This window comes from Coenobita brevimanus, chromosome 100 (genome assembly GCF_032717465.1).
Source record: "Coenobita brevimanus isolate Jiangsu-jjx chromosome 100, ASM3271746v2, whole genome shotgun sequence".
Classification (NCBI taxonomy): domain Eukaryota; kingdom Metazoa; phylum Arthropoda; class Malacostraca; order Decapoda; family Coenobitidae; genus Coenobita; species Coenobita brevimanus.
This window is the reverse complement of record NC_137053.1, coordinates 56659047-56676864: the sequence shown is the minus strand read 5'-3', so window position 1 is coordinate 56676864 and position 17818 is coordinate 56659047. Positions and strand designations below refer to the sequence as shown.

Genomic DNA, 17818 nt, shown 5'->3' with positions numbered 1-17818 from the left:
ATCTTATACGCAAATTAAGCTCTTGGAAGTTAGTGAATATGGAAATAAACCTCTTCTCGACTCAGAGCAATCACTAACCTCCCATCATACCTCAGCCGCTACTCCCAAGCCCCATCTCCTCATCCACTAACTTCATCACTACACCCCTCTCATCACAGCCCCCATGACCACAACTACCAGCGTCACTAGTCACCAACCTCCGTCCCTTTCACTGCAACCACTAATCTCAGCCCCCTCACCGCAGCTACTAACCTCAAACCCTCACACCGCAATGACTACCTTTAACCCCTAACCACAACCATTAACTTGGACCCTTCTCACAACAACCACTATCCTCACCACAACTACTTTCCTCGAGCCCTCTCATCACAGCCACTAACCTTAATCCCTTTCATCACAACCACTAAGCTGCTCCTCTTCCTCCACTAACCCACTCATATTTCTTCACATCCACAATCCTCAACCTCTGTCAACATAATCACTAACCACAACTCCTCACTGGCATAACCCCTCTCGTCACTACCCGTAAGCTCCTCGTCTTCCTCCACTAACCTCGTTCCATTTCACCACATCCACTAATCTCAGCCTCTGTCAACAAAACCAACTTCAGAGCCTCACTAACCTCAACCCATCCTATCATGATAACTAATCTCCTCTTTCCCAAATCTAGGCCTGCCACTGGATGAGAACGGCATGAGGTACCCACCTTACTACGATGACGAACAAGATGGCGACTTCCCCCGCATAGAAGTGAGTAGTGTCAGACAAATGGGGGGCCTTACCAGCATGCTAAATAATGTCTCCATCATTCCGTGTCGATCCTTCCTTTCAAACAGATCTTAGGAGGCTCTGTTTATACATATTCATTTCCTCAAAACTAAATGATATCTCACTGTTGTTGTGGTGGCGTCTTGAATTTCGCTGCATGCTGTTGTATCAGTTCTTCCGTGGTTATGTTGACTGTAAGGGATGGGTGTAAAAATTTGCATTAGCGCTCTTGTGGCATTAATTTTGTTTGAAAGGTAATGTTTGAGCTATCTCTAATTCGGATGTTGACTGTGGACGTCTTTCATTGTTAGTGTCTGTTTAGAATGTTGTCACAGTATTTGTAGATTGATCATATATTTCCCTATGTTCCTATTGAGAAAAGACCATCATAGTTTGTGGCTTTGCATAGTGTTGTGATCAGTTCTGCCGTATGTGGTTATCCTCAGAATTTCATTGATGGTATGGCTAAATGCATTACTGATTTAAGTTATATAAATAGCATTGTGCAGTATATATATATATATATATATATATATATATATATATATATATATATATATATATATATATATATATATATATATATATATATATATATATATAGTGAATGTACAGTTAGCATCAGTATCATAAGTTAATTTCTATCGTACACATTCTTAAGCTTATTTAATCTTTGTGTCTTTGGAAGTCGTGCAGTGGATCCCATGAGTAAATATTATGAAATGCTTTATGTGTGTAGTAATGGCCGACGCCTTTAATTCTAACAGCTTGTTTTCCTACCACGCATATACAGTATAGTCACTCTAACCTATTTATATTAGCAACCTAATCACGCATATATAAATTTATTCTGTTTATATTAGCAATCTGAATTATTCTTAGTGAAAGATGTAGCTAGTTTAGAAACGTTTTAGTTTTGTAAGGTCCAATAACTTTCACAGTTGTGTGGCAAATTTTCAGGAGTACGAGTAGTACTGTTGAAATCTTCTCTAGTAGACGTAGTTAGTGCTTTGAGTGTTGGAGTGTTCTTAGTATATAATGTAGGTTGCATCTGAGCCAAGACACAGTGGCAAAAGTGATCAACACATGTACCCAGAGCCACTTTTGTTTATCTATATGAATGAGGGCAGGCGAGTGGCTTCACATGATCTCCACATACGTAAGTCTTTTAATAGTGGCCTTTTTGAACATTCTGATAATACACCCACATCCCGAATGGTAATAGTATGCCTGCTTATTTTAAGGACTAGCTCTTTTAAGTGTTCACGTAATGAAACCTCCAGTTATTTTTTTAAAATTCTAGCTTGTTTTCACTCTTTCTAAGTCATTGGATCGACATTATTTTTTCTGTACTAAAAGAAAGTTTTTACTATTCGGTTACTGTGCTCATTTATTTTTATCAGCAACATCATATCATGATGTGTGTTTTATTTTTATCTTCATAATAATATATTGTTCCACTACTTAGCCTGCCGAAATGACTTCAAAGTGTGTATGGTAGTGCGGGGCCTGACTAACCTTATGTCTCCATCTCTTTAACCCACTCCGGAGTAGGAGGAGGAAGAGGAAGAGGAGGAGGAGAAGGAGGAGGAAGTGCTAACGGAAGAGGAAGAATCCACTTTTGGAAGTTTCTTTGATAGTGACTGTAAGGTGACCATTCTCCTTGCGTTGGGTTTTTTACTCCCTTTCCTTCAGACTTCTTTCTCCTTTTTGCTTTCTCTACGCCTCGTTTTGTCTTTCCTATCGCGCGTCTGTTGTCCTACAATCCTTCCTGTTAAATCGTACTCTAGCCAAGAGGATTCACGAACGGGAAGAGTGTACAGGATAATAAATGACCTGTATCGAAACTTTGCTTTTTCCCCCCTCTCTGCGACTCCAGTATTTAAAGTGCAATGATATAGACATTTTGACCCGAACGGAGCCTGATCTTTGCTCTCGTTTGTTTCACTCTCTATGGAAAGGGCAATTTCAGTAGACTTTAACAGCAACAGCTTTCTTCTGTTATTACACACACACAAGAAAAAAAAGTCACCACTAAGTACATGATGCTGTAGAGCACTTGGAGAAAGGAGCACTTGAATCTCATCAAGGAAAGAAGCAGTTGGTGTGCATGACTGACAAGGAAGGCCCTCAGCATGCATCCCCCTAGACTACAAAACGCAACCATCTCTTTGCAGTTCTAGGTCCCAGTTTCAGTTCTTGGTACGCACAGACTGGTAAAGAGACTCTACGCAAAGCGAAACAACTGAAAAGATGAGAAAAAAAAAAAAAACGAATGCAAAGAGGAGATGAGCACTGGGCAGAGAACTGGAGGGGAGGGATAGAATTGATATACAGTACTAGCTGTGAAGAGAAGAGACTACGTAAGCAAGGATGAGCTGATCTGACTGCCGAATGATTAAAGATGAACGAGCGAAAGTATAAGCAACCCCTTAACTTCTGGCTTATTCACGGAACTCCTGTAATCTGCAGATGAGAGAAGCATTAATCCTACTTTATAAACTGTAGCACGGCCATACCACGTTGAGTACACCGCTTCCCGTCCGATCAGCGAAGTTAAGCAACGTTGGGTCTGGTTAGTACTTGGACGGGTGACCGCCTGGGAATACCAGATGCTGTTGGCATCCCTACGTGTCAAGTGGGGTTGGTGGAGGATTAGTGCCCCTCCCTGTAAAACAATTAACTCTAAGCCATTGGCCACCCCGTCTGGGATACATGGCGTCTGGCAATGAATGAAAATGAATGAGTCAGCATCGAAATGTCAAAAATGTTCTGTATTCATCACATGCTTCATAAATTAGCTTGAAATATTGGAGGATTGCCCACACCCTTCTGCTCTGTCTTAATAGAGTCCTGCAGCAGGTTGAATATCATAGAAAAGAGACGACGCGACATCAGATCACGGGAAGAAGAAGAAGAAGAAGAAGTAGCAGATGAAAAAGAAGATGAAGAGATGGAGAAGGAGGATGAGGAGGAGGAAGAAGAGGATGAGGAGGAAGGAGAGGATTAGGAGGAAGTAGAAGATGAAGTAAAAGAAGAAATGGAAGAAGGAGAAGAAGAAGAAGAAGAGGAAGAAGAAGGAAAAGAAAAAAAAGAAGAAGAATAGGAAGAAGAAGAAGGAGAAGAGAAGAAGAAGAAGAAGAGGAAGAATAAGAAAAAGACAACAAGAAGAAGAAGGAGAAGAGAAGTAGAAGAAGAAGAAGAAGAAGAAGACGGAGAAGAGATGAAGAAGAAGAAAAGAAGAAGAAAAAGAAACTATGGAAGAAGAAGAAGAAGAAGAAGAAATGGAAGACGAAGAAGGAGAAGTGAAATGGTGAAAGCAGGAGGTTGGGAGTACTGCAGGAGAAAGGCTAACTCATAACCAATCTTTTAAAGCTGGCAGGCAAGAGTTTAATCGAGAAAGAATACAATTAACCCTATAATATGGGGGATGTCAGACTGATTGACTCTCTCACTACAAAAGGTTCTTCATGTGAGTAAAATCTTAAAAAAAACAAAAAAAAATCCGGTGTTAGTCAAGACAAAAGAGTGTTGTCGAAAAGAAGAGCTACAAAGATACTTTCCACGTTCTTGAAGATCTGCAAGTCAAATGGGTGGCTGGCCTACTGAAGATAAAGCTTCTCTCTCTCTCTCTCTCTCTCTCTCTCTCTCTCTCTCTCTCTCTCTCTCTCTCTCTCTCTCTCTCTCGTACCATTGGTATTTCCTTGTAGTCATTCGTCTCTCCCGTAGCTAACTTGTTCCGTTGACTACTTAAAGTTGTTGGCTAAGTATGAGTCTCATCGTTCATCGTCATCATCACTGATGTAGTTTGTTAGTAGTTCTTCTGGAGCATTCCATGTGCTGTCGGCAACAAAGTTCTGTCGCCTCTCTCTCTGTAGACTTATGCTGTCAGTCTCATGAAAAAAAAAAAAAAAAAAAAAAAAAAAAAAAAAAAAAAATATATATATATATATATATATATATATATATATATATATATAACTTTACTGGGCCACGGATCAGTATCATCAGCATCATTTGCTTCGGATCTGTGGATATAAAAGTACGAGGAGTGACAGGGCTCTAGTTGCCGACAGTACGTAACTGTAGTGAAGTATTTACTGAGATGAACTGCGTATATGAGATTCCAGTTATCACATCATCCATCATCCAGTCTTTTATTGTCTCATCAGACGTGTAGAGGTCTTGGGCTAGGCTGTTCGGTTCGGACACCTAGGATGAAGGCCGTCTCACACCAGGAGCTATGCAAGTCATGCTACGTATGTGTGCTACGTGTCTTTGAATTGCAAGTGAGCTTATTCAGTGAGACAGCTCGCACCGTACACAACGCTAGGTACGCCACGTTGTATAGCCTCTGTTGTGGGTTGCCTTACTGAGTAAGCTTGGCTGCAATTCAAAGACAATTAGCATATATATATATATATATATATATATATATATATATATATATATATATATATATATATATATATATATATATATAGCGTATCTCGCCCTGCTTCCAGTGTGATGTGCCCTTAAGAATGACCACTCACTGTTTCCCGAGTGCATTCTGTGAGAAGTTAGCTCTAGCCATAGCTCAGCCTGAAACCCCTTTAGACCACATACGACTGGAGCACTTAAATGCACAAGATCATCGCAAAATCATCAGAAGTTTTATCGTGTACGTTAGATCTTTCTATCCACGTCTAATTAGTCTGCGGTTACCATCGAATTTCTCGTTAATTAGAATATGCCTCAGTGAATCCACAGATTTCGAATCGATTGAATATTTAGCTTATGTACAGTTGTCAAAACCTTTTTTCAGAACAAGCTTAACGACACTTAATTGATATGAAGAAGTATAGCGAAGTAATAACACCTTATAGGAGCAAGATTAGCAACTTTCTGACACCTTTCGATAGGAAGATAAGTTTATAGCACTTTTTGAAAGCAAGTTTAGTGGTATTCTAAAGGTCTGTGAACACTCTTACCTGCATATAACACTTTCGAGAGCAAGCTTAGCGGGATACTGCACTTATGAATAGGCTTAGCAAAATTTTAATAGTTTCTGAGACCATGTTTAACGGCAAACACTTCTTAAAAGCAAGCTTAGCAACACTGCAACACCTTCTGGCAAGTTCAGTGACGTGTTAGCACTTTTTATTAGGAAGGTTATTTGTACAAGTTGCTGAGAAGCTGATGACTAACGTAATATTCTTCACAATATGACACCCACTGTGACTTCAGCTGTATATAGCATATTGGCCGACATCCTTGTCCTTAGGCGACAGCATGACACGCCAAGTTGTTGCCGAGCTGTGATCTGCTCTTTTGTTTTTCACCTCTTGTTTCTCGATCTCTTCTTTGTTCATGTGTATGTAGAAAGTTTTCCAGGCATGTTCTGGTGCACTCCAGTTGACTGCAAGGAAACTTTTGCTCATGAGTCTGACCCAACTGGTTGTTAATGTTTTCACTGTTATTGCCTGCCATGCGTTAAAGCCCTGTGGTTATTATTCTGGTTGTGGTGAGGTTTTATGATATGTCTGGCCGCGCCTCGCTCACCTTACACACCAGAACCCTTGCATCTTCTCATACCGTGTACACCAGTATATATATATATATACCAGTATATATATATATATATATATATATATATATATATATATATATATTTTTTTTCAGTGCGAACGTGGTATTCGATCATTTCACCTCCATTCAGTAATTCTTGCTTCATTGTTGTAAATTGATTTATGTTCACCGGGACCTAAGCATATTTGATCTTTGTGTCTCTGGAAGTTGTGTAATGGATTTCATCAGTAAATGTTTTAAATGCTTTATGTGTGTAGCAGTGGCCGACCTCTTTGGTTTTACCAGCCTGTTTCCCTATCATGCATATACTGTATAGTCACTCTAACCTGTTATAATAACATCCTAACCACGCAGTATAAGTCTAACCTATTATAGAAGCATCTTAACTTATTCCTAGGGTTAGATGTAGTTAGTTTAGATACATTTTTGTAATGTAAGGTTTAATTAATTTTGTATTTTTGTGATAATATTTTCAGGAGTAGTGTTGTCACCAAAACTTCTTTAGTAGACATAGTATTTAAACTGGATTGTTATTAGTATTAGTGTTGTTAGTGTATAGGTGGCAACTGAGCCAAGACACAGTGGCAGAAGTGATCAACAGGTGTACCTAGAGCCACCAGTGTTTAGCTGTGAGAGTGAGGGCAGGCCAGTAGCTTCACAGGGCCTTCCACACACGTAAGTCTAATATTAGTTCTCTTATTAAACGTCCCGCTTATTCACCCACACTTCTAAAGTTATTTAAATAATTTGTTTTTAAGATCCAGTGCTCTCTATGTAACCAAGACAGAATTTATCTCTTTAGGGCCCAGACATACGCACAATTTTAACCCTCATTCCAGCTGCACAAAGTGGTTCGAACATGCCGGTTTGAACTACTTTCATCAGCTGGAGTGACAGTTAAACTTTGCGTGTATACGAACCCTTAAAGTTCCATATTTCTGTCATTCTTTCAGTTTTACACAGTATTAGACTGACATTATTTTATTTGAAGATACGTTTCTCCAATTTCATTTAGACTACCACTACATAAAAATGGCAGATTTTTGTTTTCGTTATGTTACAGTGCATCTCTGGGGGAAAAAAATCCTCCCCCCTAACTTACCTTGCTCTAACCCAAGTCTTCTAACCCAACTTCTCTCAACGGCCCATTTTCTCGTCTGCCTAGGAGGATTTCTAGCAACTCATTGTACAGTGATTTATCTTGAATAGTACACATCAGTCTTTTCTTTCAAGCTGTCTTATATCCCCTTAATACCGACATAAATTACTTATATAACGCATGAAAAGAAACTGGCGTGCCATATACAGAAAGAGGGGGTGCCAGAAATCCCCCTAGACTGGTGAGAGTGCCGTCCCCAGAGCACTCAACTGGCAGTTACCTGTGTGTTTGTGTTGAGGGGCCTGACTCACCTGATCTTTTTCTCTCTCTCCGCCTCTCTGACCCACTTCGGACTTGAAGGACAATAAGCCCAAAGAAAAACTCCCTCTTAAGGTGATCATTCTCCTGGACTTGGGTTTCCTGTCTACTTCTGTCTCCTCCCCCCTTTTTCAATATATCCTGCCTACTGTCTCCTTTCCTCTGCTTTATCTTTGTTTTGTTGATCTCTTTTCTTTTCCCTCAGTCTCCCCTTTCTTCCTCTTGATATTTTCCTGCTCGTTTATCACCCATATTTTCCTTCTCTGTCTCCTTCCTTTCAGTTTATCTATCTCTTTTTACTTTCTCTGCTTCTTTATCTCCTGTCTTTTTCTGTCTCCCTCTTCCCCTATGATCATTCTCTGCATCCTGACCTGCAGTCATTTCCCTCTCTCTCTCTCTCTCTCTCTCTGTTTTTCTAATTGTTTATCTCTTCCTTTGTCTGTCTCTGTCTTCCTAATTAACTGTCACTTATATTGCTCACTTACCTGTCTTTCACTGTCCTTCTGGTTCCATACTTTTCTTTCATCTTTTTCGTTTCTCTGTTGCCATTATTATTATCTGTTTGCCTCTCACCTTCCATCCCTTTTCTCTTCCTCCTTCCCTTCCTCCGTCTCCTTTCATACCAACCATCTTTCTCCTTTCTTTCCCTTCCCGTCTGTCGTTCTCATTTTCTTTCCTTGGATCTTTCTTGCTCTTTGATCCCTCTCTGCTTTTGATTTTCTCACTCTGTTGCAACCACTATCCATCCTTCGATTCATTTTTCTGTCACATTCCTTCTGATTCCCGTCGTTCTCTTTATCTCTTTTGTGTTCACGCTTTCTTTCCCTCAAGTCTCAACTCCTCCTCTACTTTAAATCCTTTCTGTCTGTCTGTCTGTCTGTCTGTCTGTCTCTGTCTGTCTGTCTGTCTGTCTGTCTGTCTCTCTCTCTCTCTCTCTCTCTCTCTCTCATTTCTTTATTAATTAATCGCTCCGCTTGTTCTGCCTTGTACAGTTGACCGCCTGAGCTTCGGTCTCACTAATCACCCTTACCATCACACTATTTCTTGAAGTCATCATCATCCTCATCATCATCAATCGCGTATACACATTTCACTGCTTCCGTAAGATTTTTACATATACGGGTATTAATGTAGATATACTGGGCTAAATCGCTTGAGAACCACATCATCTGCGTATATAAAATTTTACTCTTCCCCCAGATTTATTAACATCCATGCATTAATGTGTATGTTGGGCTAAGTCGCTTACGAATTAAATAGTTCGCGTATACAAATTGTTTTAATATATATATATATATATATATATATATATATATATATATATATATATATATATATTCTGCATTCGTTTGAAAAGGCAACGCACTGAACGTTATTTTGCAAATCTGCTAATTATAGCGCTAGTTTATAGCTTGGCAAAACTAATATACTGTATCACGTTTTTATGTAATTATCGCATGATATTATTATTAAAATCATATTGTATAAGAGATTATCCGGCACGTTCTAAGGTTGTACATATATACTTTCAGAACAATCGATTTTTTTGCTAAATGGAATGATTGCTTTCATGCAGAGTAATTTACTTTTATTATGGGATGCATTAAAAGTACAAAATATTAATAAAGAGCATATTATATCAGTCAGTGATATTTACTGTAGCAAAACCTCCATATTTGTAAATAAAAGTCTTGCAATAACTTTTATTCCCCCCTCCCCCCTATTCCCCCCTCCCCCCCCCAAAAAAAAAAACATGAACCTGAGGACACTTTTTTTTTCATTTTGTTCTTGTTAACTTCTGACGATTTTGTTTGGTTTAGGGGAAGCCTTTCAAACAGGAAGGGTTAGATATTGTCTTCACTATTTACCCCTTCTATACGAAAGAGCTTTCAGAGGTTGAATAAAATCGTCTGGAGGTGTAAGGAATACAAAATAGTTCATCCCATACCGCTCATCCTTCTAGCCATATTCTCGTTGGTGTAAAGAATTTCGTGGCACTTGTTTTCTGGCGATTTATTTTATTAATTTCTTATACAGCATCGTACCCCTTTTTATCTTGTGATGTATTTTTATTCTTATTCCTGCTCTCATCAAATTATTTTAGTTAGCTTAGGAGAGACTTTCAAGTGGTGAAGGGGTTAATCAAGGTCATACTTAAGTCCTCCAGTTCTACAAGTCTCTCTCAAAGGCAATTAAATTGTTTGGTGGTAGGAAGAATCGAATATAAAACAGGTTAACCGGCTTACGAGGCTAAGTTTTAGCTTTTTTTCTTCTTTTTCTACTTTCTTTTCCACACTATTACTTTTAAATCTGAACTTCGTCTTTCACGCCCTTTAATTAACAAGATGTACACGAATTATCTAAGCAGTTTCAATGTCGAATAAAACTGCTAAGAAGTTACAGCCACCATTTATCAGCCTCATCCTTCTGTAAAATAAATTATCAGTTTTATTACTGAAAGTAAAGTATTTAATTATCATAGTTCTTATTGAAAGTAAAATATTTAAATTTTGCTTATCTCCCTAATACTGAGAAATGTATTGTGTCAATGTCAGTCACGCTCACCCGCAGTGGGTTCTCCTGTCTGTTATGACGGCTTGACAAAAGAAGCATCAGCATGGACAAAGGCTCACTGAAACTAAGTCCACATCTGAGTGTGTGAATTGTCACTGACTTTGACTGACGAGGAAACCACTCAACAAACTTGCCCTTGACTACGACACAGAGCCATTAATTTACAGATCCAGTGGACATATCTCAGTTCCAGATGTGAGCAGACTGGACTAAAGGATGTCTTAACATAAAGTCCCATGGTGGGCCAGTTTTTGTTTACATACGTAGACTGCAGACAAACGAATTTATCAGTTTCATCAGATAATCGATGGACAATCTCCGTCTTTATTCCACATAACACTGTGTTTTCATAAACTGACGGTACCCATTCTTGTGAAGATGATTTTCTGTTATTTGTGTTTGTATCTGTGTCAATCCATATTAGGCCCAGTGTGGGATTGGGCCTTCTCCTCAGTGGGAGAGTTGTTGTTATTGTTATTGTTGTGGCCCCAGACTCATCTAAAACGTGAATCTGTCGGACTGCAGACCCAAAATGCCCTCCCCCTGTAGTCCACCATCCTCCTTTTGGAGGAATGGGAAGCAGCAGAGCGATATTTGTAAAACCAAGAAGTGGAGCCGACTCGTTATACTGGTGCCTGCATATGAAGGCGTCCCTTTCCAGTCCAGTCCAGAAATAACACCTTTCCATGCTGGCAAAGTAAAAATAGGTGACGTGTGACTGTAGGAGGATCAATCCATGTGAAAGTCGGTGTTGTAGCGGCTATACTTGTGTGTGCTGCACACAGGGTGCAAGCATAATATGGAAACACATGATAGGGTATATTAATAATACCCACTTCAAATGCCAGCCATGAACTGGGTTCGAATCTGGGACTCGAGACATACACATCGTGAGATGAGTACCTAACCGATCAGGCCACCGTAGCTCCTTACTGTGATATTTGGCAATGAATTTTCTTCAGACTCGGATAACAGACTTTATTTTAGTTAACTGTGCTACTCATTGTGGCTTTTCTTTTGGCATTATTATAACTGACAGAAATGTCTGCCATGAGTAAGCGTGTCTGCCACATGTGATTCATTATATACCGTACTAGGCAGCTTGGTGATATTTTAGTACTTTTTGAATGATAATATAAATCATTTAAAACTTCTCTCTCAGAAGATAAACGGTAAATGTACGTCGATCCTCAAGTTTTAATGTTTACTTGAGAATGAAACTGCTCAGATAATTTTCGTACATCTTGTCTATGCATTATTTACTTATCTATTTATTTTATTTATTTCATGAAGCGAGTTTCGAAATCTCTTAAGCCAACGAGGAAGTGGTGTCTTCTCATCACCTAGCATTCATAACACAGCCAAAAGCTCACGAGTCTATGCCCAGCTGCACTATGGCATCTTTGCCATGGCTTCACCACTTTTGGTATAAAGGGCTGGTAGCAGTGGCTGACACAATCGACACCAATTGCAGAGAAGCGACAACAGCACGACAGCATGACACACCGACATGCTGCCTGATTCACTAACAAACTAGCGATCTTATTTCGTAACTCATATTATTTTTGTAGGACGGACAAGCAGAGTGTTAAATCAACCCATTTCTCCAATCTTACCGGTAGTAAAAGAGAATGGTCTTGAGCTATTTCTCTTTGTTATTGCAGTAAGGACAATGGGAATGTTGGATCTTTCCACGTCTCTTGTACACTCATGCTTGTACTTCCTGTATCTTCTGTTTTTGTTGGAAGGACGAGAAAAGGAATAAAAGAATTCCATTCTCTCTTGTTCTTCCTGCAAGTCAAAATGTGAGTTACGAGAGGGAAATGATCTTAAGTTTGTTGGTAAATCCGGCCCCTAAACAACAGCGGACTTTGGCCAGCTGAGCCGTGATCCGCTCTTTTGTTTTTACTTCTTGAATGCCGTCTGATATCCCCCTCCTCCTTTTATTTATTTTTCCCTCTTTCACTCATTACTTGGCAAGTTTTTAAGGCATGTTCTGGTGCACTCCAGTTGGCTGCAGAGAAATTTTTGCTCGAATTTTGACCCATCTGGTTGTTAATTATTATCACTGTTGTTGCCTGATGTGAGACTGAGCCCTGTGGTTGTGGTTGAGGTTGTGGTGAGGTATTGCATTATGTCTGTCTGCTCTCCCCTCAACCTCTCGACACACCACAACCCTTGCATTGTACTAAATCGCATATCATTTATAAGATTACTTGATATTTCATTTTAGTTATTGGTTTCCTTCAAGTCGGTGATGTACTCCATTGGTGTATTCTTGCCTCCTCCAGACGATTTTATTCATCTTAGGAGAGACTGTTGTGAAGTGGTCATTGAAGCTATCTCGAAAAGTCTCGCCTCAGCTGACTAGAATCGTCTGGCGGTAGAACTGATAATACAAAGAAAGACATCGGATTTAAAGAGCTTAAACCCTTCTCCACGATGATGAATTTTTTTTATTTACCCATTTCTTTATTCCTTTTTATTTATTCCTTGCCATTTCCAGACGTTCCCTTCCCTTGAATCGGGGTGACGTATCTGTTATTTTATTCTTGTTATCCCCAGACGATTTTATTCAGCTTAGGATATACCCCTCCTACTGACGGGGTTCATTAATGTTGCATCTAATTTCTTCAGTTGCAAATATAATTTAGGACAAAAAAAAAAAAAATGACAAACTAACAAGAATCAAATGAAAAACACCCACCCAGTGAAGTTGTTAATGTCTTCTCTTCTAAGGAGCAGCAGAAATAAAGTAGAAAAAATCGTCCATAATTGGTTAACCGCTCCAGTTCTGTGACGTACTTTTATATTTAATCTCCTAATACCCAGACAATTTTATTCAGCTGTGGGGACACTTTTCGATCGGGAGAGGATGTGTATGAACTTAATAAACACCTTCACTACTGCAAATTCTTGCTATAAAGTTGATCGTCAGTAGTAAGAACGAGAAAATATAAAATTGGTCACCGAATTGGTTGGGAGTTAGTACAGACGCGCGCTACGACCAAGACATATTGGGTGAAGTGTACGTGAGAGAGAGAGGGAGGAAAAATATGTTAATGCAGGCTCACTTAATTTTTAGTGTATGGAACTACTTGAGACTCGTTATCATCATCACCATCATATGAATCTTGTTTAACATTGTCATCATCATTATTGTTACCCTGTTGAACATCATCATCATAATCCTGTTTAACATCATTATCATCATCAGCTTTATTATCCTGTTAATCATCATCATCTTTATAATCCTTTTTTAACATTATCATTACCAACATCACCATTATTTTTATAATCCTGTTTAACATCATCATCATCATTATGATCCTGTTAACATCATCATTATCATCAGCTTTGAAATGCTGTTTAACATCATCATCATCATTATCATTATCTTCATAATCCTTTCTAACATCATCATTATTATCATCATCATGATCATCTTTATTTCATTCATTCACTCATCATCGAATCCAGTGTTGCCCCATGAGGTGCATAGGAGCCCTGGGTTAGGCAAGTTGGTCCTGTCATTTAAGATGAGAGTGACCAGCCTCGCTCATCCCTGAGTGGCATTACGTGAGCAATAAACCCCAACCATCCCTTGGATATAAACCTTCACCGGCTCAATCCAATTGGAGCGCCTTAACTGTCCACAAAACTACCAGGTACCATAATTTGGTTATAAGATTACCAACCAGGGTAGCAAATGGTTTCTTGGTGTACAGGAAACTATTTGGCTTGTCACTCAATGTAGAGCCACCCGTAGACAGAAGGAAAAGGAAAGAATCAGGGAAGGAAAGACAGAAGAGGAAGGATGGAATGAAGGATGGAAGAGAGGAGAGGGCAGGCACCTTAAAAGTAACACTACATTGTATGAGTGGATGGTAAGCGCCCCCATCACCTTTATAATTCTATTTAACATCATCATCAACATCATCAACTCTGTAATCCTGTTTAACATCATCATGATCATGATTATCATCATTATCCTAATAATCCTGTTTATCATCATCATCATCATCATCATCATCATCATCATCATCATCATCATCATCATCATCAGTCTGTTTATTATTAATCATAATCTTGTTTCCCAGCGTTGCAAACGAGGTTGGTAGGCAGGAAACATGAATAAAAGTATATGAATGAATAAATAAATAAATACTGATAAATATAAACAAAAGTATGGGAGAAACTTTCTGACGAAATTAGTTGAAGTGATAATCGGATTACGTATTTTGGGGTTTATTCTTGCTTTTTCCAGTTGATCCAATTAGCTTTATGGAAACCTTTGGCATTGGAGGAGAAAGAAACACTCTCCATTCAACTTCTCTGCTGTGAAAGGTCTCCTCAAGCTAACTGAAACAGCCAGATGGTAGCGAGAATGAAGTGAAAATTGTCACTGAACTGAAGGAACTATTATTACTCGTGACTCATCCGAAACGTGAACCCGGTGGACTGCAAGCTTCAGTTCCCCTTCTGCAGGTCACCATCCTCTTTCCGGGGAACTGGCCAGTAGTTGAGTATAGTTGGTCCATGCAATTGAGCCGCCCGGTTATACTGATGCCAGCACACGAAGGCGTCCCTCTCCAGCACTGAATTAAAGGGAGTCAAAGAATATGTCTTGGTTATAGTGCGGGGTCTGTATGTAGGGTTGGGGGGGGTTAGGGAGGAGAGAAAGGGGAGAGAGGAATGTATGGGGATGTAGTATCTGTATGAATCATGCATGTTTAACCCCTTTAGTTCGAGGGCGTCTTTTATTCTGGCTACTGCAAGGCGATTTAACTCGGCTTAAGTGTCGTATTTTGGATGGACTAGAGACTTCATAGCGCCTCTTCCTTAATTATTTACCATGCATATTAAGCCTTAACCCTCTCTTTCAAAGTTTCGATAACAAAATTCACTATCATCAATAACATGAAAGAACTCTGAGGTGCAACTAACAGAATACATCGATAAGGAAATGGAGCTACGAAATTTCCAAAGTCACTTAAAATACGGCCCTAGGAAAGACCTACGTACAGAAGGTGAGGTTGGCACGATCTCCACAACCCTTGTTACTGCCAACCTTTTCTAAGCTGAATATAATCGTCAAATGGCGGGAGTAATATAATGCAAACGAAGTCACGTTTTTCTTTGCTAGTGTGACCACTAGACGACTTTACTCAGGAGGGAACTCTAAAGTGATGGAATTAATTAAGACTGCACCTAACTCCTCCAGTTTGATGGGTCACTTCTAAGCTGACTAAAGTCGTCCGGTAGCATCAACAATAGCCTTTAAAAATGCCATCGTGCTGAAGAGGTTAAGAGAATGAGTTTGCTTAGTTATGTTTGGCTGTAGAAAAATTAGATGGCGTTGTTAGAGCATTTAGCCATTGCAAGTTCCACTGTTTGGCCATGTATTGTGTTATTACTATTGTTCATGTTCTTGCCTTTCTGTATTAGTGTTAGCTTGGAAGTAGTTATTAGAGTGGTAAGTAAGCATGGCATGAAGTTTTCAGTCTTAATTAGCTCCTTTGATGTTAAAGGATTTTGTTAAATGTATTTAGTGTGTTTTGTAATCTGTAACAATTAATACCAATAATGGTAATATCTTTTATTATGACAATGCAGTAGTAAATTGCCTAAACATAAATTTAACTATTGTTGTTGTTTTTATCACTAATGCACTGTTTTAATATCAGAGTTAAATACTATTTCTTGATAACGATAGGCAGTGCTCAGTTTTATTGCAGTTACTAATATGATTTTGTTTTTCATGTATTACATAGAACTATAGATTTCAGAACTTCCATATTTTACACAGTACTCGTTGTTATATGTCAGGTAATTTCTTATATATAAGCCGATTTCTTTAATTTGTTATGTGGAAAATTTAAGTTTGTCACAAAGCCTAATTTTTACAGATTTGTCCCTAGTAGTGTATAAAATATGATTCTACAATCTGTCTTTCATTTCGTTTATTGTACGTCAAGTAAAGTATAGTTTCCAAAAAATCCGTACCACACACATATATCTATAGTACCAATTATAGGCCTGCTTAAATATGTCATTACTCTGAACACTTTTTTAATGTGATTAAGAAAATACTCTCTAATGTTCCAATATATCACACTTCATTCTTGCTACAAATGCATCTTGGATATCCCATTAATGATTTTCCTTTTGATATCTGGAAACAAAGTCTCCAAAACTTCTAAATACAGATTCACAGTTCACTTCTGTCTAATCAGTAGTCATGGTGGCAAAATTTAATCTGTCCTTCCTCGAAATCCAGTTAACAACCTCTACACTCCCTGAACCCACAAAATTTAGTTTGTGCATTCTCTTAACTCAGAGAAATTAATGTGAGTACTCACTTAACCCAGGAAATTTAATCTATGCACCCTCTGAACCCCAGAAATTTAATCTGTGCACCCTCTGAACCCAGGAAACTTATTATGTGCATCCTCTGAACCAAGGAATTTAATCTTTGCATACTCTGAGCCCAGGAAATATTATCTACGCACAGAATCAAGGAAATTTAACCCATCCACCCTCTTAACTCTGGAATTTAATGTGTGCACTCTTTGAATCCAGATAATTTAATTTTTGCTCCAGCTAAACTCAGGAAATATAATTTTTGCACCGCGCAAAAAAAACCGTGTTGTCTTTTAACCCATGAAATTTAATCTGTATAACTTTAAATCCCAGTATATATATATATATATATATATATATATATATATATATATATATATATATATATATATATATATATATATATATTCTATGAACACGCTCTTTGAACTTACTAAATTTATGTTGCCCTACCTTGGTACCTTGTAAATTTTAATTTATTCCCTATTTGTAGCCTACCCTCCATATTTAATCTGGTCACTTGTAAACCTTTGCTCCATCTTGAGAGAGCAAACCTTTTTCCCTTGCAGTTTTATAAAGAACTCATTCATGATTTTGTAAAACAGGTGCATCATTCTGAGACTGTTCCCTTTCTTTTCTGTTTTGTGTATTACAATGTCATTCAAATAACCATGCATTATTTTGAGCAACTGTTTCTTCTTCTTCTTTTTCCTTTTTTCAATTATGTTCTTTTGATCACTGATGAATGATGATCTAAATCCCTTCCACCAGTTAGGAATTATTTCATTTTGTTTGTTATTATTATTATTATTATTATTATTATTATTATTATTATTATCATCATTATTATTATTATTATTATTATTATTATTATTATTATTATTATTTATTATTATTATTATTATTACTATTATTATTATTATCACTCTTATTACTATTATTTCAGTATTGGCATGCCAATCTAAAATGCTTGCACCATCTTCAGATGCTTTTCTTTATTCATTTTATTATTATCGTCCCAGTATAAATCCCTCGTTCCAGTTAAAGAATCTATGTCCTTTTCCATCCATATTAATTTATTTATTTAGTAACTGAGTACTGTTATGCCAATCTGAAACCCACGCA

At 38.1% G+C, this 17818-nt stretch overlaps 1 protein-coding gene and 1 non-coding gene across 2 annotated transcripts in view; both read left to right on the top strand.

Moving 5' to 3' along the window:
* Window positions 1–17818, top strand: part of stj (voltage-dependent calcium channel subunit straightjacket) — a 504277-nt gene that overhangs the window by 448134 nt on the left and 38325 nt on the right. The window contains exon 31 of the mRNA XM_080284182.1: window positions 671–750. Coding sequence (XP_080140308.1) covers window positions 671–750 — 80 coding nt within the window. The remainder of the gene's footprint in view (window positions 1–670; window positions 751–17818) is intronic.
* LOC145414720 (5S ribosomal RNA) lies at window positions 3276–3392 on the top strand. Its single transcript, XR_013899919.1, has one exon. It is a non-coding gene; the product is annotated as a 5S ribosomal RNA (ribosomal RNA).